Source organism: Lactuca virosa, chromosome 7 (genome assembly GCF_052849685.1).
Source record: "Lactuca virosa cultivar CGN04683 chromosome 7, Lactuca_virosa_CGN04683_v6, whole genome shotgun sequence".
NCBI classification, from domain to species: Eukaryota; Viridiplantae; Streptophyta; class Magnoliopsida; order Asterales; family Asteraceae; genus Lactuca; species Lactuca virosa.
Window position 1 is genome coordinate 196,492,805 of NC_136432.1, and position 25,959 is coordinate 196,518,763.

The window sequence follows — 25,959 nt, forward strand, 5'->3', positions numbered from 1 at the left end:
TCTTAAAGAATATACATATTTAAGAGAATAGTTGCATGTATTAGGCATTACCAAATATTCATTTGCACGTTTATGAAACATTTTGTTGATATATGATTGGTAGGCATTAAATCTACTTGAATTGTATTCTTAACTCAAGTGTTTTTTTTTTAATTAAGTGTATGTTCGGCAACGTGCTTTTTGAAAGTTTATTTTAAACTAAAAAGTTTAAATTCAAAAACTACTTCAAACATTTTGATAGATTTTAAGAGTTTTAGATTTTAGGTTTTATGTTATTTTATATGGTCAAAAGATTATAGGTTCCCCAAACAGTTTTATATAAATAAGAGTAAATTATAGGTTCCTCAAACATTTCTATATAAATAAAGAGTAAATTACAACGTTGGTTCTTGTGGTTTATACATATCTACCAATATTATCAAGATCAGTATCTTATATAGGATCGGTTTTCGTTTTGCAAGATCGTGATTGTAAAATTGAATCGGAATTTTAAGATATAGATTAAAATGTAAAAAATACATGTGGGCCCATTGGTTAACCACTCTACTAACAAAAGATAATTTAAAACATGAAAAATACATCAATATACAATATTTAACTATTAAGATTCAAATGGGTTTTGTCATAGATATAATACAATTACAATTATCTTATAGGTCATAAAACATATATTTCGTTTGGAATTTCTTATGAAATAATCACGTCACGTTACATTAATAAACATAGCAAACTAGTTAACTTTGTAACATAAAGTCAAAGTATGAACGTACCAAAGTCCAAAGGAGTCCATATAAAATATAGCCGTTGCTACGATCCGATGCCACGTCTCTACAAGTTTCAAACCGCAAACCACAAAAAGCCCACCGCCTTCCCCTTCACCTTCATCGAACGTTCACCAAATCACTCACTCACTCTCACACACAGAATTCACACGTCCATCATCGCTATAATCAATCTCTTCCAGACGGATTCATATACTCTTTGTATCGTCTTCATCAGCTTCTTTCACAGGCATCAAATCAACTAAAAGCGTCGAGTTTTGTTCGGCATCTGAAGGGTTTTTACAAGTATATCGGTTACTAATTGGAGCACAACAAGTTTCGAATCAGTACGTATCTACGATTTTTTCCGTATATTTTGTGTTCGATTGTGATTATTCATCAATATAACTTCGTTTGAAATCCCCAATTGATGCTACGTAGAATTTACCAATTTCACTGGTTCAACAGGAAGCTCTTCTCATCATATTTCTACATTTATAACAAATTATTATCTACTTGAAGAACGAAACACGATAAAATATCATCGAAGATCAATGCAATTGTGATTTCGTGCCGAAATTGAAAATTTTAGTGGTTGGAAACTTGAAATTAGGTGTTAAATCGGATTCTGACAGTTTTTTTTTCAATCAATCTTCTTCAGGTGAATACACAATTTTGTGAAGTAACATTATGGCTTCAAGTTCTGAAATAGGGCTTGCAGCTACCATAAACATCCTCACTGCATTTGCATTTTTGGTAGCATTTGCCATACTTCGGATTCAACCTATAAACGATAGAGTGTATTTTCCAAAATGGTATCTAAGGGGATTAAGGAGCAATCCACTTCAATCAGGTGCATTTGTGCAGAAGTTTGTAAACTTAGACTTCAGATCATACTTGAAGTTCCTGAATTGGATGCCTGCTGCATTACGTATGCCTGAGCCTGAGCTTATCGATCATGCCGGATTAGACTCTGTTCTTTACTTGAGAATTTACTTGACGGGGTATTCTTCCACTTTACCTTACTTTGTTTATAACTTTTACCAGATGCAATTAAGAATACTGATTAGTGTTCTTGATTTGTTCTTCATAATTGATATCAGATTGAAGATCTTTGTTCCAATAGCATGCCTCGCTTTCTCAGTTATGGTTCCAGTCAATTTCACCAATCGAACTTTGGAGGAATCTAAATTAACATATAGTGACATAGACAAGCTTTCAATATCCAACATTCCCACTGGATCAAACAGGTAATAATGACAACTTATTTATATATTAAACTTTTGTGGCAATAATATTTTAAAAAGATTGAATCCCAATATAATTTTACAATATGTGTTGCAGATTCTTTACACATATAGTCATGGCATATGCCTTTACCTTTTGGACATGTTATATTTTAAAAAGAGAATATGAGATAGTTGCATCAATGAGGTTACATTTTATCGCATCAGAAAACAGAAGACCTGATCAATTTACAGTAAGATTATTATAAAATCATGTATATTTTTTTATTGAATTTGTATTTTAATAAATCAAGATTATTTAACATTTTAATTTTGTAGGTCCTAGTTAGAAATGTCCCTCCTGACCCTGATGAATCGGTCAACGAACTCGTGGAACACTTTTTTCTAGTCAACCATCCTGATCACTATCTATCTCATCAGGTTTTTTTTAATATATAGTTTTCTTAAAAATCTTATAAAAAATATCTGATTTATAAAATTATTCATGTTTCTTATAAGCAGATTGTCATTTCAGGTTGTTTATGATGCGAACTTGCTCTCTGATTTGGTAAACGAGAAGAAAACAAAGCAAAATTGGCTTGACTACTATCAACTTAAATATAATAGAAATAACCAGTCAAAAAGACCATCAGTAAAGGTATTATCACCATGACTAAATGACAATTTTACCCTTGATTTCTTAGAAAAAAAATTTCTTTTCTCTATGGAAATGACATGATTAAATGACCATTTTACCTTTTGTTTACAATTTCTTAGGAAGTTGTTTTCTCTTCTTTGTGGAACAGATATGATCAAATGACCATATCTGTGTTTTTTGGAATATGATCAAATGACCAATTTACCCTTATGTTTGTGTTTACTATATTAGCTTTTGTTTAACTGAAGGAGGATATGATCAAATGACCATTTTACCCTATGATATTTTAGGAATTTGTTTTCTTTTCTCTATGGAATAGACATAAGCAAATGACTTTTTTACTAGGAATTTGTTTCCTTTTCTCTAGGGAACATATATATGAAAAAATGACCATTTTATCTTTATGTTTGTGTTTGCTATATTAGCTTCTTTTTAACCTTAAGAACTACCTGAATATGATTAAATTTACAATTCCAACCTTATGGTTATGATTTCTTAGGAATAGGTTTCTTTTCTATATGGAAGAGATATCGGACTGTTTTACCCTTCTGTTTATGTTTTTTAAGAATTTGTTTTCTTTTTTCATATGATCAATTGACCATATCTCTGTGGAACATATATGATCAAATGAACATAATCACATATGTGATGAAATAAGTGATCAAATGACTATTTTATCCTTATATAACAGACTGGTTATCTTGGCTTGTGGGGAAAGAGAGTGGATGCTATCGACTTTTACGAATCTGAAGTCGAGAAACTATCGAAAAAGGTAAGCTCCAAAATCAAATGTGTTGTTTTAACTTTTAATCTACGTTTTCATCGTCCTCCCTAAACCCTAGTTCGTGATTTTATTAATTTGCAGATATTCAAAGAGAGGGAAAAAATCACTAAAAGCTCGAAACATGTTATGGCAGCTGCATTCGTCTCGTTTAAAACACGATGGGGAGCTGCGGTTTGTGCACAAACCGAACAATCCAGGAATCCGACGATTTGGTTAACGGAATGGGCTCCTGAACCTCGCGACGTTTATTGGGATAATCTCGCGATTCCCTTCGTTTCACTCACGATTCGAAGGCTTGTAATCGCTGTCGCCTTTTTCTTCCTTACTTTCTTCTTCATGATTCCGATTGCATTCGTTCAATCGCTAGCTAATATCGATGGAATCGTCAAAGCCGCTCCCTTCTTGCATGATCTTCTCGAATTGTAAGTTGTCTCGTATATTGCTCTTATTAAATCAAGTTATTTACTGTGTTTTCGTGGTGCAGGGAGTTTATCAAGTCTTTGATCCAAGGAGTTCTTCCTGGAATCGCTTTGAAGATCTTCCTGATTGTTCTTCCTTCGATCCTTATGATGATGTCTAAATTTGAAGGATTCACATCCATTTCAGCTCTCGAGAGAAGATCCGCAACTCGATATTACATTTTTCAATTCATCAATGTCTTCCTTGGAAGCATAATCACCGGAACTGCATTTCAACAGCTAAACACCTTCATCCACCAATCCGCAAACACGTAAGATTTGTCGGAGTAAAAACCTGCAACTTCTGTCTGAATTCTGATTGATTGTTGAAATTTATGATAAATTACAGGATCCCAGCTACAATCGGGGCATCGATACCGATGAAGGCGACCTTCTTCATAACTTACATAATGGTAGACGGATGGGCGGGAGTTGCAGGGGAGATTTTAAGATTAAAACCGCTGATATTTTATCACTTGAAGAATTTTTTATTGGTGAAAACTGAAAAAGATAGAGAAGAAGCAATGAATCCAGGGAGTTTACCTTTCAACACTGGTGAACCTCAAATCCAGCTTTATTACTTACTCGGCCTTGTTTATGCTTCTGTCACCCCAATTCTTCTTCCTTTCATAGTCGTCTTCTTTGCCTTAGCCTACGTTGTATATCGTCATCAGGTAATAAATATAAATAAAATAATAAATATATTCTTTAAATACTGACAGTTATAATTTATTTTTTTATATGTAGATTATAAATGTATATAATCAACAATACGAAAGCGCTGGAGCATTTTGGCCAGATGTTCATGGGAGAATTATAACTGCACTGGTTGTTTCACAGCTGCTTTTAATGGGTTTACTTAGCACAAAAGAAGCTGCTCAATCAACCCCATTGCTTATTGTACTCCCTGTGTTGACACTTTGGTTTCATAGATTCTGTAAAGGAAGATTTGAACCAGCTTTCGTTAGGTACCCTTTACAGGAAGCTATGATGAAAGACACATTAGAAAGAGCAAGGGAGCCAAGTTTAAATGTGAAGGATTATTTACAAGATGCGTATATTCATCCGGTGTTTAGTAACAAAGATAAATGGGATGTGAGTGATGATGAGTGGCCGAAAGAACCGGCGCTTGTCCCTACGAAACGTGAGTCGCGGGTCAACACGCCGGTTCGGAGCCAACGGAGCGAGTCATCGCGAACACTGTTGTGTGTTACTGATGAAAGATCGTGTCCGTAAGATCGGATATTTAGGGTTTCGGTGAGTGGAGTGGTTGAGAATGATTTTGAGATGAAGCCTTTTATGTGTATATTGTTTTGGTTGATCAAAAGATGGGCTTTGTTTTTGGTGTTGGCAATTTGGGCCATCTTGTTCTTGATGGAAAAAAAACATATGCCAATGTGTATTGTAATGAAGTGGTTTATAAGCTATGTTATTTCTTATAAGGCTAATAATGCTTTAATTTATGTGCATTATTATTATATATATATTAAGATTGTGAAAAATTTTAACAGTAAAGGCATATTTTTGGTCTCTTTTGGTCCTCCACTACTTACAATATTGACCCTTCATCTTTATGCTTTTGTTCACAAACAACCCTTTAACTTTGGTTTGAATTTTTCATAACCCTCGCTTTTTATTACATATTATTAGTAATTCTACTTACAACATTGACTCTTCACCTTTATGCTTTTGTTCACAAACAACTCTTTCACTTCTGGTCCTTGCAGTCAAAACTTTTACATTTTTTCAGCTGTGAGACTCGGGTTCAGGTTGGAATTAAATTCATATGAAATTTGTTTTTTGGCAACTTTGCTCCTCATTCTTTAACCATTTTGACACTTTTGGTCCTTACAATCAATATTTTTACACTTTTTAGGAACCTTTTAATCTTTAAAGTTTGGCCACAAAACTTTAACGGTTTGATAACTTTGATCCCTTTTCTAAAAAGTTGCTAATTCCTACCCCTTTAATTCTTTAGCCATTTTGACACTTCTGGTCCTTGCAGTCAAAACTTTTACATTTTTTCACAAAAACATGAAAAAAACGGTCCGGGGCAAAGTCCGGGCTTTTCATCCTTGCACTTTCTACGTCTGTCATATTTATCGATTCGCAAACAACATTGAAAGCTTATGGCCCCTGCGTAGCGAGGGTAACCTTTCTAGTTTTATTTATTTATATGTAGTCATAAATAGTTTATTTTAAAATAATGTAATAATAAAATGAAGAATAACCCGCAAGAATGGTTTCTTGGTCCATGTGATAGTTTTTGTAGTTCAAGAGCCTTAACACTCATAAAACCTACATTTTTTCCCTAGGATTCCTACACACAACCATGATCTTTGTCGGTTGATGTTCCACAAAAAATTGGACCAACTCGGATGAAATCGACCGTAATTGTAAGTGTTGATTAGGGTTTTTTTTATCAGCTTTCACTGTGGATGACTAACAGGTGCAGGTTTATGTGGGACTCCAGCAGGTTTATGTGGGACTCCAGCAATTACATGACCATCTTTGCATAGGTTATCACTAGGGAGATATATATATCGGGGATATTCACAAAAATAACCCAAATGTAATCTACTCTGATAAATGAAGGTTTTTTTATCACTTGTCACTCTTTCCTTTAATTTGTCAAATGTCATTTTTTGTGGTTATTTTGAATTAAATTTTTTTTCCACATGCCATTTTTTTAAAGTCCACATAATATTTTAATATAATAATTACAATAAATGTAGTAATAAATTGATATCAATTAATGTCATTAATGAACTTACCTTTTCCACACCCTCTCCACCCTCTCTCTATTACAAAGAAAAACATCACCACCACCGATCAAACATTGTCGCCGCCACCACCACAGGTCGTCACTGCCGCCACACAACGATCACCGGAGCACCAACATCTCGCCGCCACGACGGAGATCTGGATCTGCTAGTTGTTCGACAAGAAAAGGAGAGAGAAAGAGGGTGAAAACAGATCTGAAAACTTAGAGTTTCGTAAAACTAGAAGGGTGGCGACGCTAGGGCTTTTGCTATGTAGACACCTCGTCGGAGAAGAAGAGAGACGAATGGTGTGATGGTTCCGACGTCTGAAACTAGAGTTTTATCGAGCCACAGACGTCATCGTCATCGCCGATGACGAACACATCGAAGGCGTCGTCATATGAGAAGATAAAAGACAAAGGCGATGATGGTTCCGACGAAAAGCAAATAGAAAAAGGGAGAGATTGAGTCCGGTTTCCGACAGATCTACGTCGTCCTTAAGAGGGTTTCTTGTTCGCCGGAAAAACGATTTCTCGGATTTTGCAATTGATTTCTCGATTTCTGGCAACCCCGACTCAGTTCATCTATCTTCTCAGTTCGTCCTTCGCCCTTCGCCCCTTTCTCGGATCTATGGCACCAGAAACCCTAGCCTCAAACATCGAAACCCGCTTCGTCGGAAGCCTCCATTGCCGGTGGTGGTGGCTGGTGGTGAAGGAGATGAGCAACTTTTTGTGTGAAACGAGAGAGATAGATAGAGAGAGAGAGAGAGAGAGAGAGAGAGTTTGCATTTTATTTTCTTTTTTCTGTTATAAAAAATTATAAAAATAAAATAAAAAAGGAAAATTTTCTTTTTTATTTTTCTATTAATCGGAAAAAAATCTTTAAATAATAAAAAAACTGAAAAAGGAAAAAGCAAGGGCAAATTCGTCATTATGAAAAAGTTCATAGCAAATTGGACCAAACTTGCAACAAAATGAAAAGTTTGGACCTCTGGTGCTAGTCCAAACATTTTTGGACAAAGTGTCAATTTTGAGCAAACCACAGGGACCATTTGTGCAGTTTAGTCTTTAATTTTAAAATTCTCAAAATTAAAACTCATTAGTTTTTTTTTTATTTATTTAAATTATTTGTTTAAATTTAAAATACAAAAAATATTTTCATTATAATAAGTCATTATTTTTTTATTTTCTTATAAATTCAAAATCTTTAAATATTTAGACATTTATAATTATTTTTTTTAATTAATCCATATGAGTCTCATAACTAGTTTTGAAATATAAAAAAATAATCAACTTTTTGCGTGTTTGCAAATACGGAACTAAATGTATTTTGGATATTAACATTTTGGACTACCTTTTTAGAAAGTACTTTTACTTTATATAGCATAGACATGATTTAAAGTGTTTCAGGTTAATATTTTGTAGTCTTTAAAAAATAATTATAGCATATGTGTTGGTTAAGATTTTGACAAAGTTACGTTGTTAGAAATGAGTTCATCAAAGTGAATCCATAAAAAAAAATTAAAAATGAAAAAAAAAAAAAAATTCTAGCCTCCTTATATGGGTTGCAATACAGAAAAAACTAATCCTACCTATATCAAGAAATATGAATATGGTCGGTTGAGTTCTTATTTATAGTCCTAGTTGCATAATAAAATTTGTTTTTAACACAACGTTAGTTTGTAGTTCTAGTTTGATTAATATTGTTGTGATTGATGGAACAATGATTCGTAACGTTTCAAACTACATCCAACCACTGATCTTCATAGCCATTACCACCTTAACAGGAAGTACTTGGATATGTTATTAACGGTTGCTATGGATCCATCATCCATGGAAAGAATGACAAATATATCAATATATCCTAACATGTAACATGTGTGGGGGAGGGAGATAGTTGGTCATAAAAGAATCTTTTTTAAAAGAAAAGATTGTTACTTTTTTCTATCAAAATAAAAAATGATATACCAAATGACAGATTCTTGACCCTAAATTGAAACAAAACTTTATGAATTGGTAAAATTCAAATTGGTTACATTCACCGATAACAAAATATAACTTCCTTTTCTTAGATAAAGGATTAGCCCATCATATGAATTAAAAATCTATGATGTTTTAAATTAGACTTGTAATCAATAATTTATTGGCTTTAAGATATGATAATCAACAGGATAACTGATACAGAGCTCTTAGGTATGCCTAAACATCTTTATCTTTGGTACGAGGGTGTTCAATATATTTATTAATGTATTATTATAATTCTCCAAATTTCCAAAAAACAAATGTTCAATACCATTTAAATATATTAATTTTTTATTGATGTATTACTATCACCCATATAGTAGCTTCATTTGAAGCCACTATAAAGTTTTTTTTCATGAAACGAAAACTATAGCGTATATTAAAATTTTATAAGAAAATAAACTAATACAGATGTAGATTGCCCAATTCAGTAATTTTTTATTTGAAATCCCCAAGATACCCCCTCCTCCGAGCAAAGCATTTACTTGATGAACATGAGGTGATGTTATCACATTCGTTGTACTACACTACATCATATTCAACGTATATTTTAGAATTGACAAAATTCCCTTCCTAGTTTTTAGGTTTTATTATACAACTGAACTTTTATAAATTTATCTCAATACATTTTTCCAACAATCGATAACAAACATGCATCGCGTTATTTAATTTATCAACATGTTGTATTAATTTTGTAAATGATTTATATATAAATATTATTTCAATTTTATTACCAAAACAATGATTTAAATTTTTGAATAAAGTTCCAAGTTATAAAATTTTGAATATTTTTATTTAAAATTTATCTCACTACAGTCCATCTCATTTTTATGGAACTTGGTTGTTGTTAGACCATCCGTTATACCCACCACTAACTAGTATAGTGGTGGGTGCCACATTATCACAACTACCTACCACTATTATAACTCTATTTCATATCATTTTTTTATTTTTATTAATTCAAAATACAATAAAAATATAACTTTTAAATACAAAAAAAAAACATACAAATTTTTTTAATTGGTTTTTCATTCAATAAAGAAACATTACATTAATTTAAAAAACTACATTTACTTAAAAAACTAGAATAAAAAAAACATAAAAAAAAACTAATCTTCGTTCATGTTGAGTTGATACAAATGATCTGCGACATCTTCTCGAAAATTGAAACACGTTTCACTGTTATTAATTTCAACAACTCAAACTAAAAATTCAGTCGTTCCAAGTATAAACTCTTCAATCGGGATGACTATGTCGTCCGGGTCATACATGCAAATCGATCGACATTGATCTTCAATGATCATATTATGCGTTATAATACATGCTTGGACAATTTGTTTAGTCCTATCGTTATCCCAAAGTCATGTAGCGTATTTCACTACACGTTTCACTGTCATGAATTTCAACAACCCGTGCTAAAAATTCAGTCGTTCTAAGTATAAACTCTTCAATCGGGATGACTATGTCGTCCGGGTCATACATGCAAATCGATCGACCTTGATCTTTAATGATCATATTATGCGTTATAATACATGCTCGAACCATTCGTTTAATCCTATCGTTATCCCAAAGTCGTGTAGCGTATTTCACTACATGTCATGTCTGCCTGAGGACTCCAGATACCCTCTCGGTATCCTTTCTCGATGATTCCTGCCTTTTTGTGAACAACTTTGTCATTTCATTTCGAGGAACCGAGTATGCCTTCATAAGTGTAGAATAATCCGGGTATATCTCATCACAAAGATAGTAACAGTATTTGTACGAATGCCCGTTCACCGTGAACGACATATCAGGTGCTTTGCCGGTCCAAATATCGTTGAAAATGGGAGATTGGCCAAGAACGTTAATGTCGTTGTTAGACCCCGCAACTCCAAAAACGAATGCAAAATCCACAAATTCTGAGATGCAACAGCTTCTAGGATTATATTTGGTTCACCTATATCTCCTTGAGTGAAGACCACGCCATGCAGTTGGACATTTTTCTCAAGCCACATGCGTACAATCTAGACTGCCAGGCATACCCGGAAATCCATGTCTTTGTTCATGAGCTGAATATAATCTCTTAATATCACGTGGAGTAGGTTTACGTAAATATTGTTGGTGAAAAGCCTCATACACACATGTACAAAACCAATCTACATAATTAATTGTGGTCCTCTCGGATACTTTCAAGCACTCGTCAGAACTCAAATGCATCAAATGCTATACAATATCCCAAATACCTAAGCGCGGCCACATTTTTGTATACTATTAAAACTCATTCTTCCTCTAGCATCGAGTTTTTGTTTGAAAAAAAATCATAACGAGTTTCTAAAGCATTACTAATACGTAAAAACATATCCTTATTTACATGGAAACGACGTTCGAGCGAGTTATCATTGTAAAGACAATTATCGGCAAAATAATCACGTACCAATAAGTCGTGTATGGCTTGACGACCGCTCTCGAAAGCACAACATTCGAACTTTCTTCATCGTGAAAGTGTTGCACAACATTGAAGAAGATCGAGATGAATTCTCCGTCATCATCCGAGTCAAAATTTTTAAAGAAATCCATGTGCTTTTTGGTTTAAAGAATGTGAATGTAAAATTTGATGAAAAGTGAGGGTTTTATTGTGTTTATATAGGTATTGAGTTTGTAAAAAAAAAACAGCAAAAATAACCGTTGAATGGTTGAATGCAAGCCTCGAAATATCATTGGTCGTCCGCCTCCATCGTAGCCACCATGAATAGCCACAACCACAGCTCACGACGACACACCGAGACGGTGTACAAGATCGTGGTTCGTGGCCACGTATGCCATAGACCCCCTCGTTGTATGTATACCATTCGACCTTATATTTTTGTATTGTTTAATATACAATTTAAATTATTTAAATTTTACATAAACAAATAAAGTAACGTTTAAAATTCAAATATAATGGACCTAATAACAGAAGGACAAAGATTCCACCAATCAAACTATATGAACTCTGCGTTGTCATACTTGTACACAACGCATCAAAACTAGTACCTTTGGATCTTATAATTGACGGGCAGGGGACGGCATAGCCGAAGACGGCCGTTTCGTTGGATAACAGGCGTTGTTTGACCAGTGCACCACCGTCAACGTCGCCGTCCGGCCGCCTCCACAGAACTCGTAACTATTTCAAACTCTACTCGATCGTTGATTTTTTCGATTTTATCAACAACTCTGTTGTAGAGTCGGAGCAATTTCTCGAGTGTGAATCGATTTGAAAATATCAATGGACGAAGTGATCACCATAGCCGACGCGGCGTACCGCGCTAGCAAGGCGACGGAGACGGCAGCGACACCTTCACCTTCAGTTCAGGCCCTCTCCTACAGTGTGCCACTGTTGTCAGCCTTCCTTGCCTTTGCTATTGCTCAATTCCTCAAGGTCATCACCACCTGGTCAGTTCGATCTCCATCGATTCGGAACCTTTATCTTCCTTTACACGTATTGAATTGTTTTACTTTTCCTACTAGATCTTCATATAATTCCAGAACTTCATATTATTTTGTCATTTCAACTTTTCTGAAGTATCTTATCTGAACTAGCATTAACCTCCCAAATTTTCGCAGTTTTTATGGTTTCTCTTATGCAGCTGAACTCGGATCTTAGTGTAGAAACAGATAGGTAAATCATGTAGTTAGCAATTGATTTGCGATTTGCAATTGCTAGAGCTAAATTCAAACCTTGAGGATTTTGCTCGATTCAGAAACATGCTAAACACAACACCTTACTTCCTTTTCTGTTATGCTATTTCTGTTCTTGTAAACCCTTACTTTTGGCATCCAATTAATTTGATCTCCAAGAAGAACATGAGTGACATTGCTGCATTTACTGACCTCTTCGCATGTCAATCTTAGAAGCTCAGGTATAAAGAAAGAAAATGGGATCCTAAAAAGATTGTTGGCTCAGGTGGAATGCCATCATCTCATTCTTCAACTGTGGTGGCACTTGCAGTATCCATAGGTCTACATGAAGGAATTGAATCATCAACATTTGCCATTGCTGTTGTCTTGACTTTTATTGTATGTACTTCTTCTTCTTCCATTTCAGCAAAATTTCTGATGATTATCTCTCCAGTTTTTGTGTTTCTTTTTGTACAATTTCTTCTTATTCATATGTTGAAAATGTTTTCAGGTTATGTATGATGCATCTGGAGTCAGACTCCATGCTGGACGCCAAGCTGAAGTAAAATTTTAACTAATTTCTTATCAGAAATTTAAAAAATCATAATAAATTATAGTTTGAAATCTTATTTTGTTAAACTTTTGCAGGTTTTGAACCAAATTGTGTGTGAATTTCCTCCTGAACACCCTTTATCCACATCCAGACCTCTGCGTGATTCTCTTGGACATACTCCATTACAGGTTTCTCTTCCTATTACACCATTCTACTTTTAAAGGAGTCAAACAGTGGATGACATGGCAAAGATAAGCCATGTAATCATGACTTGGCATCCATGTCATCAAAGTAAATAAAAAATATGGTAATGGGTTACCTAATGATGAAGTCGTTCAACTTGTTTAAAACAGGTGGTTGCAGGGGCAGTGTTAGGAGTTATGGTGGCATTAGTGATGAAAGCATCTGATTAATGCAAAGCGTTCACTGCTCTCATTATATTGAAAAAAAGATATTATTATGTGAATTGTCAATTCTACCCTTTGTAAAGTGTATCAAACTGTTATGGTGTAAAAGAAAAAAAATGTATTGGTTAATACTTGATAGTGGCAGATTCTGAAGACTTTTTCATGGTGGTTTAGGATTTTGCAAAATGTGCTCAAATTTCCTAAATTATTTATTTATATAAATTTTAGGACATGTTTGGTAAAAGTAGCTAATAGGTTATTGTATGTTTTTATTTGAAGTGGCTTTTGGATAAGAAGTTTTTGTTTTTCGAGTTTTTTATTAAAAGTTAAAACTATTAGAAATTTTCAGAATCATAGGACAAACTCCTTAAGATGATGGGTTATTTAATTTTAGTTAAAACCAATGAAAAACATTTCATAAGAAACAAATAGTATCGAATTTACAAATCAGAAATTTTCATTACAAACAATGTATAATTAATTAATTATATAAATTGTTTAAAAGAATATTGGAATCGGTTTTGCCTTTTTTGTATCTAGCTACCGGTTGGGTGTATTGATGATTATACTCACCAAAAAATGATTTGAATGAAGGAAACATGATAACAGCTCACGTGCCACCGATTCTCTCCTGCTTTCTGTCCGATTCTGTCGATAAACTCAAGCCACCGTAGCGACGCCGCCGCACAGTCGGCGCTGCCGTTTTCTCCCATCCATTTTCAATCTCCAAACCTAAACTCTGCCATCAATTTACTCTTCACCTACATTTCACACACACAAACGACTTCCGTCTTTAATTTCAACGTTCCTATCGCCTATCGGTTATCAATCGATTCCGCGTTTGTCGCTGTAGGAGAAGGTGGATTTTACGGGGAGATTATGACGGCAAAGAAGAGATTTGCTGCCGTTGCTTCGAGACGCCAGATTCCGCCGTTTGTTTCCAAGTTTGTGATCTCATTGTTGGTACTGTTTTGCTTCGTCGTCTTTTTCGGACTCTTCTCGCAATTCAAGCTTCAGTCGTCGTCTGTATCTACTGAATTCGGTTTTGATGAGTTTCGCCTCGAAGATTATCGTATGAAGATTGCTTTCCTTTTCCTTGTTCGAGATAATCTTCCTCTTGATTTCCTATGGCACAACTTCTTTAAGGTTCGTTTGTTTCTAACTTTGTTACATTACCTTTTACGCTTGATGTTTTGAATCTATAATTAACTCCAGCTTATGCTCTTCTGCGTCGTATTGATTGTTAGGTTTACTATATAGTTCAGACAACTGACCACTAAATTCTATAAGTAAACACTTATCTTCTGGAATTTGAGTGTCTATGATGTTTCCCTACATTTTTGAGCTTAGTGCAGATGATATGAACTCATAAGCTCAATCATTGTCTCCTTGCAGACAATGCTAATGTATTAATGTTTAACATTGGTTGTATATTAGATTTAATAGATCAGGCTGCATAATTGTTGTGGGATTTGCTTTCTACAGATTTTTACCCTAATTTTTGTGTCTGCAAACCATGTGAACTTCATATATATGTATATGTCCCTAATTACAAAATTGTTTCAAGACACATAATCGAACATTTAAAGTTGATGGGCTTACAGAATGCAGATCCTGAAAATTTCACCATTTACATACACTCGAAGCCTGGTTTTGTGTTTGATGAATCGGTTACCAGATCAGCCTTCTTCTATAATCGACAGTTGAAAAACAGTGTTGAGGTAGCTAATTAGATTTATGTTAAATTAAATTCTGGTTAAACTTTCTTGTTAACATTATCAAATAATCAAATACATGATTTGTACAGGTGGGTTGGGGTAAACCAACAATGATTGAAGCAGAGAAGCTATTATTCAAAGCAGCCCTTGAAGATACTAATAATCAGATATTCATACTCCTCTCTGACAGGTTTCTTTCACCTGTTTAAATGTTAAAGTCTGATTATCTTTATATCTGATGAATAACACTTATAGTATCTTAAGTCTCTTTTCTTTGCAGTTGTGTCCCACTATATAACTTCAGTTATATATACAAATATATAATGTCATCTCCAAAAAGCTTTGTGGACAGGTATTTACTTTGGCATCTTTTGATTTCATTTGACTTTTTAACCAACTGAAGTTGAGTATTCTTTTATTTTTATTCAGCTTTATTGATGATGCCACAGAAAAACGTTATAATCCAGAAATGTCCCCTGACATACCTGAAGACAAATGGCGGAAAGGATCCCAGGTCATTTTCGTAATTTTAACCTTTTCTTTGGTTTATTCGTCTAAATCATTATATTATTAGTTTCAGGCTTTCAGCTGTAGTTAACTTTAAATAATCACATGATTTCAGTGGATTACATTGGTTAGAAGACATGCAGAGGTTGTTGCATATGATCATGTTGTTTTCCCAATCTTTAACAAACACTGCAAGGTAAAGATTGATTAAGTTACCTTTGAGGTTCTCTTTTTTTTGTGCAAATGACGTAAATACCCTTCTTATATTATGGTTCTGATTAGTATTTTTTTTTTCTGTATAAAAATAGAGGCGACCACTTTTAGACTTGAGCAAAGGAAACGAGTCTCTTGTAAGTGTACAATGATTACTATTTTTTAGGCTTTCATGTTATTATTTTACTTTTAACATCTACTGTTTCTTAATTCTTATATTATTTTCTTATTATTATTATATTGAAGAAAGAGCAACAGCAACACAATTGCATCCCAGATGAACATTATGTGCCCACTTTACTTGAGGTAAAGCAAAATCTTGAATCTTAGTGATTCTATACAATTGTTTCATCATGGAAATTGAAGGAAATAATAAACGAGAGTAAATGACCATTTTACCCTTGACAGATCTAACGATTATCTTTTTTTTTTTTTGGGTAATAAGATGCGGGGGATTGAAGGTGAATTGGTGAGAAGAACATTAACGTATTCTTTATGGAACCAATCAACAGAAACAATGAATACATTAGCCTGGCACCCTGTAACATTTGGTTACACAAGTGCTAGCCAAAAAAATATCCAAGCTATCAAGGTAATAAATTAAATGCAAGAAATAGCAATCTACTTTCATTAATTTGTTTTACTTGAAAAAAGCTACCCAATTAAATTATAACAATATGATCCAAATAAATGAAAGTAAGTTGTTATTTCTTGTACTGTAGGATATTGACCATGTTTATTTCAAGTCTGAGAACCGGACGGAATGGTGTGGTGGTCCTTGTTACTTATTTGCAAGGAAGTTTTCACGTGGGGCCGCCATGCGTGTTTTGACAAATGGGGTGGTGGGCCCGTATGACCCCAAAACATTGTTCCTAGATCCCACATAGACTTGTAGTAGTGGATGGATGGATGGATGGATGTATACTGAGCTGATGTACATATGGAGGCGATTTGTGTTTTTGTGCAAATTGGGAGTTATGTAATATTTGTTTGATCAAATGACTGTACTACCCTTTTGTTGAACGGTCAAATTCCCAATTTAACCTTAACGAGATATCCGTGAGATTCATGTTGAGATTGTTGGCTTCATTATATTAAAATGAGTTGGTGACACTAAAATCACCAACAAATGTTGCTTCTAATCTCGCAAATTGGTTTTCGGAAAAGATTTTGTGTAATTGTTTATACTCATTCTAAATAGTAAATAGGGGTTGGATAAGGGTTTGTTTGACATCATATTATGTAAACAAATGGATATTAGAAACAAAGATCCTAGAGACTTGGGGTTTGTAAACTTCATCTTTTAAACAAAGTTGGGACCAATTGATCTTTAGATTTTGAGCGACATCAAGAACTTAAGTGGTGAGGAACAAGAATCGGGAGAAATTGGAAAGGAAAAAATTTATTGGACTTAGGAAGGGATATTACATGATATCATGTTTCCGTCTTCTAAAATAGTTGGAGCTTGTCTTGTGTTTTTGTTTTAACATATCTATGTTTATTTATTATATTTGGTGAATATACTTATGTTTATGTAGATTAATAGATTTATGGTGGTAACGAAAAACACAAGTCTGCTTTGAAGTCAAAGTCATATTAGTGAATTGAAGATCATAGTATGTCGATTTATACATTTCACTTCAAAGGGTGAACAGATTTGCTCCCGAGTTTTAGCAAAGAAAATAAAAGAAAGTAAGGAGACAAAAGAAGAGAAATGAAAGGAAAAGAAATTTGTATTTTGTGTTCCCAAGTTGGAAAGAAATGAAATAAAACTTAAACATTTTGTTCCTTTCTTTCTAAATCCTTCCAAATCGGAAGGAGAGTTAGGAGGGAAAGTGATCCTTTCATTTCCTTTCATTTTTATCCTTTATTGAAACTTAGGAATATCAAATTCTTTTACTTTCTTCTTATTTCCATCAATTCCCCTTCTTTTCCCTAGTTAAGTTGAACTCGAGAACAGGGTGTAAGTCTGGTTTGAAGTCGAAGTCTCATTAGTGAAGGTATGTTGAATATCTTTGTAAAATTTGTTAACGGTGTGTTAAATTGATGTTTGTAAAATGATTTTATATTGGAATGTATAAGCTAAATCAAGACATATAAATAACTTACAAGAAAGTTATCCTGAGATAGCCTTTTTTGACCTAATTTTGTCAATGCGAGCATTTCTCGGGCAATACATTGATATGCTATACTACTTTTTTAAAAAGGACAATTGAAAATTGTTTATGGTTATGGAAAGAGTATAGTAAGGGTACAAATCGTGTCATATAAAACTTAGGCTATGCATGTTCAAGTTAATCTAAGCAATTAGATGATCAATAAATCATGAATGGAGGTGTTAGGCAGTGGATACCACACTTGAATCGAGAAGGAGAGAAGTGAAGATTCAGAATTAAGAATACTCTACAATTGGAAGGGATCAACAAATTCAAACATCTGTTGAGCAAGGTATGTGTATTGAACTGATGTATTGGTTTGATTTTGTTCAAATTGATGATAAAAGTATGGTGGTAATACTGAATGGTTAAGATATAACCATAATCTACCCAAAAGAGATCATATTGTGGGAGTTGCTTGTCATATCATATGGGTTATTGTTGATTTAATGTAGAAAGTTGATGTTTGTGAATCATGAAATTGTTTAAAGCATGAAAGAAACACCTTCATGACATCGAAATTGAAATCCTCGGGAATATAGTCCGAGTTTGCAATATATATCATATTTTAAAACAAACATGTCTTTTATGTATCAAGGATACACTTTTAAATGATATATCAAATATCTTACAAATTACAATGAACGCTCAACTCATAGAAATACAACTGAAATCAACATAATCTTAAGCTTATAAGACACATGATACTTGCTAAAATCCCTTGAAGACCGGACCTTATGCACCTTCTCCTTGGCCTTCCAACTTGAAGCCTATGACACTCCTGCAGATACATGCTAATTAGGTAAGGTTTATGATTATCTATAGAAAATACCGCATCCACAGTCATAAAATGTGTACTTCAGAAAATATGGTTAAAATATGGATTACATACAAATTACTTCAAACATGTACTATATGTCTATATCATACGACATTTAAAACAAACATGTCTTTATAAACATCATGATAAATGTGTCTTAAACGAATAACATGTTGAAAATATAGACCAACATCACATAACTGGACTCATTACATATCCAAGTAAAAATAAAAAATATATTTCCTTAGTATTTTAAATTTAAAATATGAAAATAATACCTTCTTTGCTAAAATGCACATTTGGCTTTATATATAATTTAATAATGTTTTGGTAAATGATAAAAAAAAATTTAAAAGTAATTGTTAATAAGACAAAGTTGAGAAACATATATATTACAATTAATCTCAACAATATATTGTAACGATTGCTACAAAGTTTTAAGATAATTTAACAAATTATTGTACCTTGGTTTCTCCTCGTGTTACGAAGTGGCCTTACCCATATTTCCTTCCTCTTTATGAACCGATCACTATACCTTGTATACAGAAAATTCCCAATTAAAATCCCAACAACAAGCCCACTTCCAACTCCACAAAATACAATAATCCAATCAATTCTTTCGCTTGGGAGGAGAGACTCAAACTCGGAGTCATACGTATCTCTTGTTGGTGGTGGAAGTTCTGACGCCTTTGAATCTTGACATTCCTTGGATAATGGTTGTCCACACAATCGAGAATTCCCCATGTAGGAGTTGTTCTCGAATGTATCGAACTGTTTTCCATGGGGTATGCGCCCCTCAAGATTGTTGAATGACACGTTGAAAATGGAAAGGAAGCCGAGTTCCACCAACTGTTGAGGAATTTCTCCACATAGCTCGTTTCGAGACAGATCCAAAGATTCAAGATTCTTTAGGTACCCCAATGATGGCAAGATGCCTCCAGAAAAATGGTTGTTGGAAAGATTGAGTGATTGAAGCCCTCGAAGGTCTTGGAGTGATAGTGGAATTTCTCCTTCAAAATGGTTACAAGAGAGATCAATAGCCATGAATATGGTTAAAATCTTTTCGTAATTTGTTCTGACACCTTTGTGTATTAATGTCATCGAGTATGATGATTTTGAGTAGCCTGCTTCGAAGTTCAATTCTATTCCCAGAGTCGATGATTCGCCAACATATACTGATTTCATGGCATTCCAAGTTTGGAAGTAGTTTTGGTCCAATTCACCACTAAAGCTATTGTTCGAGAGGTCAATGATTCGTAAGTTAGAGAATTGTGAGGAAACAATTGTCGAACCTTGAATTGGACCATAAAACTTGTTGGAACGTAAAACTAGAACTTGTAGTCTGGAAAGAGTTCCCAACCAAAAAGGAAAGACGCCATGAAAAGAGTTATCTCCGAGAGAGAGAACCTCTAAATTTGTACAATTTGTCAACGATCTTGGCAGTTGACCCATAAATCTATTTTCGCTCAAATCAATACTTTCCAACATGCTTCCATGCATAAACGCATCCATCATTGTCCCATGAAACTTATTTCCTCTTAGATTCAAATCCACCAACGAATTGCTTAAGCTATCAAAACACGAAGGAAGAGTTCCACTCATGTTGTTAGAAGACAAATCTAATTTTCGAAGAGATTTCATTTCACATAGCAATGGTGGTATTTCTCCACTCATATTATTATTTGAGACATCATAAAAAACTATGGTTTGTGGTGGAATTGGTATTTGTCCTCGTACGTGATTATTCCGGATGATAAATCCTTCTAAATATCCCCACGTGAGAAAATGAGGATGCTGATGAAAACCAGTGATGAAGTTGAATGAAAGGCTAATCACTTGTAATGTTTCTTGGCTATTATTCCAGATCCATATTGGTACCCGACCCTCAATTTTGTTATGGTCGAAAACTAATGTCCTCATTTTATTTTGGAAGCGCAAAAAGCCAGGAAATTTCTTTAAGTTACATGATGACAATTGTAAATCTTTCAATTGTGGTAAGGTGCTAATGGTGTAGTTATCAGTAGGCACTAATGATATCTTGTTACCACCTAACATAAGAACTTCCAGTTTGTTGAGTCCTAGGAATATGTCTAAGTCTACCCTACCAATAAAACTGTTAAAATTTAGGCGAAGGGCTCGAAGACCATTGAATTTAGAAAATGAGCTTGAAATTGGTCCTTCCAATTGATTACCTTGAAGGTCTAACATTGTTAGTTGGGTGAGGTTGAAAAACGAGGATGGTATATGACCATTAAGAGAATTCAATCCCAATGAAAGAACACTAAGTTTAGTTAAGTTTGCAAGAAAAGATGGGATTTCACCGGTTAAGTTGTTATCGGACAAATACAACTGATTAAGCTTAGTGAGCTTACCAAGCCAATCGGGCAATTGTCCTTTCTCAAAGTTGTTACCATTAAGTTCCAAAGCATTGAGTTCTGAAAGACCTACCAATGAAGGAATAAATCCTGTGAACTTATTGCCACCAAGAGTCAAGAAAGTGAGTTGTGTCAAGTTAGAGAGTGAACGTGGAATGCGCCCTGAGAATGAACATCTAGAAAGTCGTAAGTCGAGTAAGTTGTTGTTGCCAAATTCAGGAAGATAACCAATGAGGTTAGGATTGAGTGCCACGTTAAGAAATTTCAACTTTGGTAACTCGAATATGGCTATAGGGAATTCATTTCGAAGCGAACAATTATATAGCCTAAGTAACCTCAAAGAAGAAAAGTTGACCAAAAAGTGAGGTACGGAAGAACTAATGTCAACGAGTGAGAGATCGAGCTCTTCAAGTCGTGTTAAGTTTTGCATTAGGTTCTCCATGCTAGGAGTGTGAAGTTGTAGTGGATTCCTTGACAAATCTAACGACGACAATTGAATCATTTGTGAGATTTCAATTGGGATTTGGCCACTAAACCCACAATAAGAGAGATTTAGGCTTCTTAATTGCTTTAGTCGAGCAATCTCGGATGGGATTTGAGATTCGTGAAAGTCGTTCATGGCAAGGTTGAGGTTTTGAAGATGAACAAGGTTGAAAAGGGTGGTGTTAGAGTTGATATGCCCACAAAGAAAGCTTTCGCTCAAGTCAAGGCCGATCACATGACCATATGCATCATTGTTTCTACACTCCACCCCATGCCATGAACAACAATCAAAACCAGCAATCGATGCATTGCTTGTGGGCTTCCAAGAGTGGAATGTTTGAAACCAACTAGCACCACAAAGTGCTTCATCATCTTGATGAATAATGCTTTGCTTAAACTGAAACAAGGCTGAACACTCTTCATCATGGCTTAGTGATGATCTAGCACATGTGACTGTGATTAACATGTATAGAAGGGAGATGATTTGCAACATGTTGAAGTGATTCAAGTATGGAGCCATGAAAGAAAAAAAGGGTTGATATGTATTTTATCTGTTTGTGAACTTCTAATGCTCTTTATATAGACCATTTTTGTTAATTGTATAAAATAAATTAGTTATGTTATATTCATATAATTCATACACTGAAATAAGTCAACATTCTCAACAGTTAGATATTTCTATGCCATCCATCGACATTCCATAAGTCAATTGATAAATTCTAGTGGCCCCAATCATACCAATGCAAAAATCCAATATTTTATTTGAAGCATCAGCATGTCAAATACTTTTGTTAAAAAAAAAAACTAAAAATATATTTATGGACTCATCGATTAAGAATATATATGTGGACTCATCGATTATAGTTATTTTAATATTAAATAACTAAACATCTTTACTTTTTTTTATATATAAAAAAAGATAGAATTAAAATCGATAGTATTCAATAATTGTAATATTTTGAACATGTAATTAAAATCGATAGTATTAAATAACTAAACATCTTTACTTTTTTTTAATATGCAACTCTTTTACTTATTTAAAATAATTTAAATCGATATATTGGAATTAATAAAATTATAAAATAAATATTGTATGAATAAAATATATAATCGAAAAGTTTATATAAATTCCACAATCCGTGTGGACCTAATGCCCACTATGTGTCTGGCTCTCAAGTCTCACCTTCTTGGCGGGTTATAGAAATTTCAAACTTGTAAAATCATCCATGCTTATATCTAGGATGAGTATAGGCGGGTATCCACCTCATTTCGTTGGAACCGGGACCGAAACTGATTTAGATGGTTCTTAAATTTTTGGAACCAGTCCCGGAACCGACGGATTACCCGGTTACATCATTTTTTTAATTTAGTTAATATAAAATAATTCTTATCCATTAAAACAAAAAGAAAATATTATAACTAGTTCATTACATACAAGTTACAAACGGCAAAAAAATAATTATTTAAAAAAAATAAGCCAACTTGCTAAATATAAGTCATAAAACAAAGTCCATGTTCTTACTATCAACCTGTTGATGTTATTTAATATTAGATCTTTTCAAAAGATTTACAAGCACGTATGTTCAAATTGTTTTATAATCATACATCCACATTCACATCAGATCATTTGTTTTGAAGAAAAAAAACATTGCAAACATGACTTATTAGCATGTTACTTCCAAAACTCAATTAGATAGTCTAAACAAATATCTTAGTTATCAACATTGTTACGACCAATTCGTTTAAGTATTAAGTATTCGCTTAAGTTGTCAACTGGAATGCTTTGCTCTTCACCATAGGAGTCTCCGTCTTGCCCCGGTGGCCATCGGTAATCCTCAGAGTGGTAGGTGCAGGCACCGCCACTGCTCCTCGTATCAGTCTCGGGCAGACGGCCTTTTTATGTCCCGTCTGATTGCAATGGATGCAAATCAGTGCTCCATGAGTGCAATATTTTCTGAAACGGCCCGTCTGGCCGCGTATAAAACAAGCCCCTTCTTACGACAATCACCCTCATGATTCTTTCCACACTTGGCACAACGGCCCCGACCCTGATGGACCCTCGATCTCGAGCCAACAGTCTTGGGCCTTTTAATCTGGCCCTCTGATGTTTGTGTCTGCATTGTTCTCTGCTTCCTCATAAGCTTCAAATCAATCTCCCATTCTCGGGCTCTGACAATCATATCCTCCAAGGTCTTGCAACCCGACAAACTCACAAACTCATAAATGTCATCTCTCAGCATATCATGGTACCTCGTCTTCTTTATCTCCTCATCTGTTGCATACTGTGGAACCAGTAGAGCTCTCTCCCAGAACTTGGCGGTGATCTCCGTCACAGTCTCCGTAGTCTGGGGAAGGTCCTGAAACTCCCTTGTCAGGTGCTGCACCTCGATCGATGGTGCAAACTCAGCTCAAAACCTCGCTACGAAATCATCACATGTCATGGTCGCCACGGCCACAGATCCCAATACATGACCAACTTCCTCCCACCAGTCAAGAGCTCGGTCCCTCAGAAGGCAGGATGCGAACCCCACCTTCAACCCCTCGAGGGAAGAAGCTTGTTCGTTGAGCATTCTCCATGTCAGCGATCCATCGACGGCTGGAAATGGGGTCCTTTGCCCCAAACTGGCAAGCCATAATCTCGACCCGAAAATCCCCTAGATGCTCATCCAAGAGCTCCATAATCCCCTATTTGATGGTACCGAACTGTTGGATTAATGTCTAAGTCCATAACTATAATTGGTATATACTTGACCCGACCCGGCAGGGTCCATTTGGGTTGCATGGCAACGGAACAATTTGGATAGACCTTTTGTGAGAAGAGGATATTTGTGACATATTAATATATTATAAGTTCTAATATATTAATATGCAATCATATTATTTAATTAGTATTGATCAAGAATTAATTTGTAATTAATTTAGTGATCAAAAGAGACTAATTAAATATATGGGGATTGATTGTGTAAATCATTCATTCTTATATATGTGGGCTTATGATCCATGATTCCTTGTGTTGGGTTTAACCCATGTGGTGACCCATGGATACTCCATGGAGGTTAAAACCCATGGAGCATAAGGAATGGGTAAAGTCATGGGTTACATGGTGTAACCCTAATGTGCACACTATATAAAGACCCCATTGGTTGGTGAAATTGTCACTAGTGCATACACAAGAGGGCAAGTCGGTTTCTATGAGTCAAGTATCCTCTCACATGGTTATTCCAAGATGTTCATGATGTTGTGTGAACCATTTGAGGTGTCACACTTGGGGCACTAGGGTCTTAAGCTTCATGGAATCAAGCTACAACAAAGAGGTATGTATTCTATCTAGTTTGGTTATCCTATTACATATGATTGTATGCCAGTTAGGGTAATACCTTGGAAAATTGATATTTGCATGTATAATAGAGAAAACATAGATCCAAGGTATTTAGGGTTGCATGTACACCTTAGGAGTGTTATAATGCTCAAAACCCAACACGAACATCACAGGGGTAACCACCATAATACCACAAGTGATCTCCGACGTGATGAACTCGCACAATATCTCATCAATTGGTTATGCACTAGATCCAGAACCGGAACCATAACCTCCTTCTCGAGTGCTCATCATACTAAAATACAAACATACAAACAACCAGAAAATACTCGAGGGAATTCTCACATCACAAGCTCCTTAAAATCTTCAAGACCATTCTTGATTCAAGTACATATCATGTGATTTTAGTAGTACGGTCCCAATACTACCTTCCACACCTATCCGTACTTTCTTCAAGAACCATCCTAAATCCTCTAAGTCACTCCACTAAGGCAAAACACACAGGCTCTATGCTAGAAAGCATACAAAATCCCCACTGAAATACTCCATAGGCTCTCCTAGGAATCCTTGCCTCATTGGCCTCTCAATACAAGGAACTTATACCAACACAGTTGGTTGCCTTATGCATACAAATTGTACACAATACGAGATCAGAAAGACGACCGAATAATGATTCTACCCTAAGCCCACAACCAAACAAGGAACAACAAATAAGGCTAAATAAATCATTCTAAGGCTATATGATCCTAACTGTATACAGTTTTTGAACATAAACTTAGCAATTAACTCAATCAATATAAATTCCATGTAATACATATCACCCAATTCCTCCTGGGCTACAAGGCATCACATAAATCAGACAATTTTATCATACGATTCCTGAAGGTATCATTAGCCCTACTCTAGCATGAAATTCACACAACAACATACTAATCATAATACTCAGGTATGGGTATTTTAAGAATCACTTACTTGAGCTCGGCTGATTGCACGCATCACACCCCTTTATTTGTAAATATATTTTTAGAAAACTCGTTTTCCTTTTTAGAAGATTACCAATTTGTCACACCCCCAAACCGGATGGCGGAAACGTCCGGGGTGG

General features: G+C 34.7%; 4 protein-coding genes across 5 annotated transcripts; 3 read left to right on the forward strand and 1 right to left on the reverse strand.

Annotated features, from left to right (window-relative positions):
- Positions 1-826: 826 nt before the first annotated feature.
- LOC145124612 (ERD (early-responsive to dehydration stress) family protein) lies at positions 827-5,329 on the forward strand. 2 transcript variants are annotated; one of them, XM_079060021.1, is made up of 11 exons: positions 828-1,108; positions 1,423-1,765; positions 1,865-2,011; positions 2,106-2,241; positions 2,327-2,428; positions 2,523-2,645; positions 3,337-3,417; positions 3,511-3,851; positions 3,914-4,159; positions 4,237-4,561; positions 4,635-5,329. In XM_079060021.1, the coding sequence occupies exons 2-11, from the start codon at positions 1,452-1,454 to the stop codon at positions 5,121-5,123; spliced, it is 2,304 nt and encodes a 767-aa protein (XP_078916147.1). In that variant the 5' UTR covers positions 828-1,108; positions 1,423-1,451; the 3' UTR covers positions 5,124-5,329. The 2 variants fall into 2 exon arrangements, with proteins under 2 accessions (XP_078916146.1, XP_078916147.1); XM_079060020.1 differs by having other exon boundaries at positions 827-1,108; positions 1,423-2,011.
- A 6,399-nt stretch (positions 5,330-11,728) lies between these two features.
- On the forward strand, positions 11,729-13,429 carry LOC145126235 (uncharacterized). The gene is made up of 5 exons (XM_079061636.1): positions 11,729-12,081; positions 12,549-12,705; positions 12,818-12,868; positions 12,955-13,047; positions 13,213-13,429. The coding sequence occupies exons 1-5, from the start codon at positions 11,915-11,917 to the stop codon at positions 13,270-13,272; spliced, it is 528 nt and encodes a 175-aa protein (XP_078917762.1). The 5' UTR covers positions 11,729-11,914; the 3' UTR covers positions 13,273-13,429.
- Positions 13,430-13,808: 379 nt separating this feature from the next.
- LOC145127873 (glycosyltransferase BC10-like) lies at positions 13,809-16,998 on the forward strand. Its single transcript, XM_079062992.1, has 10 exons — positions 13,809-14,412; positions 14,871-14,987; positions 15,074-15,174; positions 15,265-15,336; positions 15,414-15,498; positions 15,607-15,687; positions 15,800-15,841; positions 15,951-16,010; positions 16,150-16,296; positions 16,427-16,998. Exons 1-10 carry the CDS (start codon positions 14,146-14,148, stop codon positions 16,589-16,591), a joined length of 1,137 nt encoding a protein of 378 aa, XP_078919118.1. The 5' UTR covers positions 13,809-14,145; the 3' UTR covers positions 16,592-16,998.
- A 2,129-nt stretch (positions 16,999-19,127) lies between these two features.
- On the reverse strand, positions 19,128-21,545 carry LOC145127426 (receptor-like protein 6). Its single transcript, XM_079062627.1, has one exon. It carries the CDS (start codon positions 21,495-21,497, stop codon positions 19,128-19,130), a length of 2,370 nt encoding a protein of 789 aa, XP_078918753.1. The 5' UTR covers positions 21,498-21,545.
- Between the last annotated feature and the right edge of the window lie 4,414 nt (positions 21,546-25,959).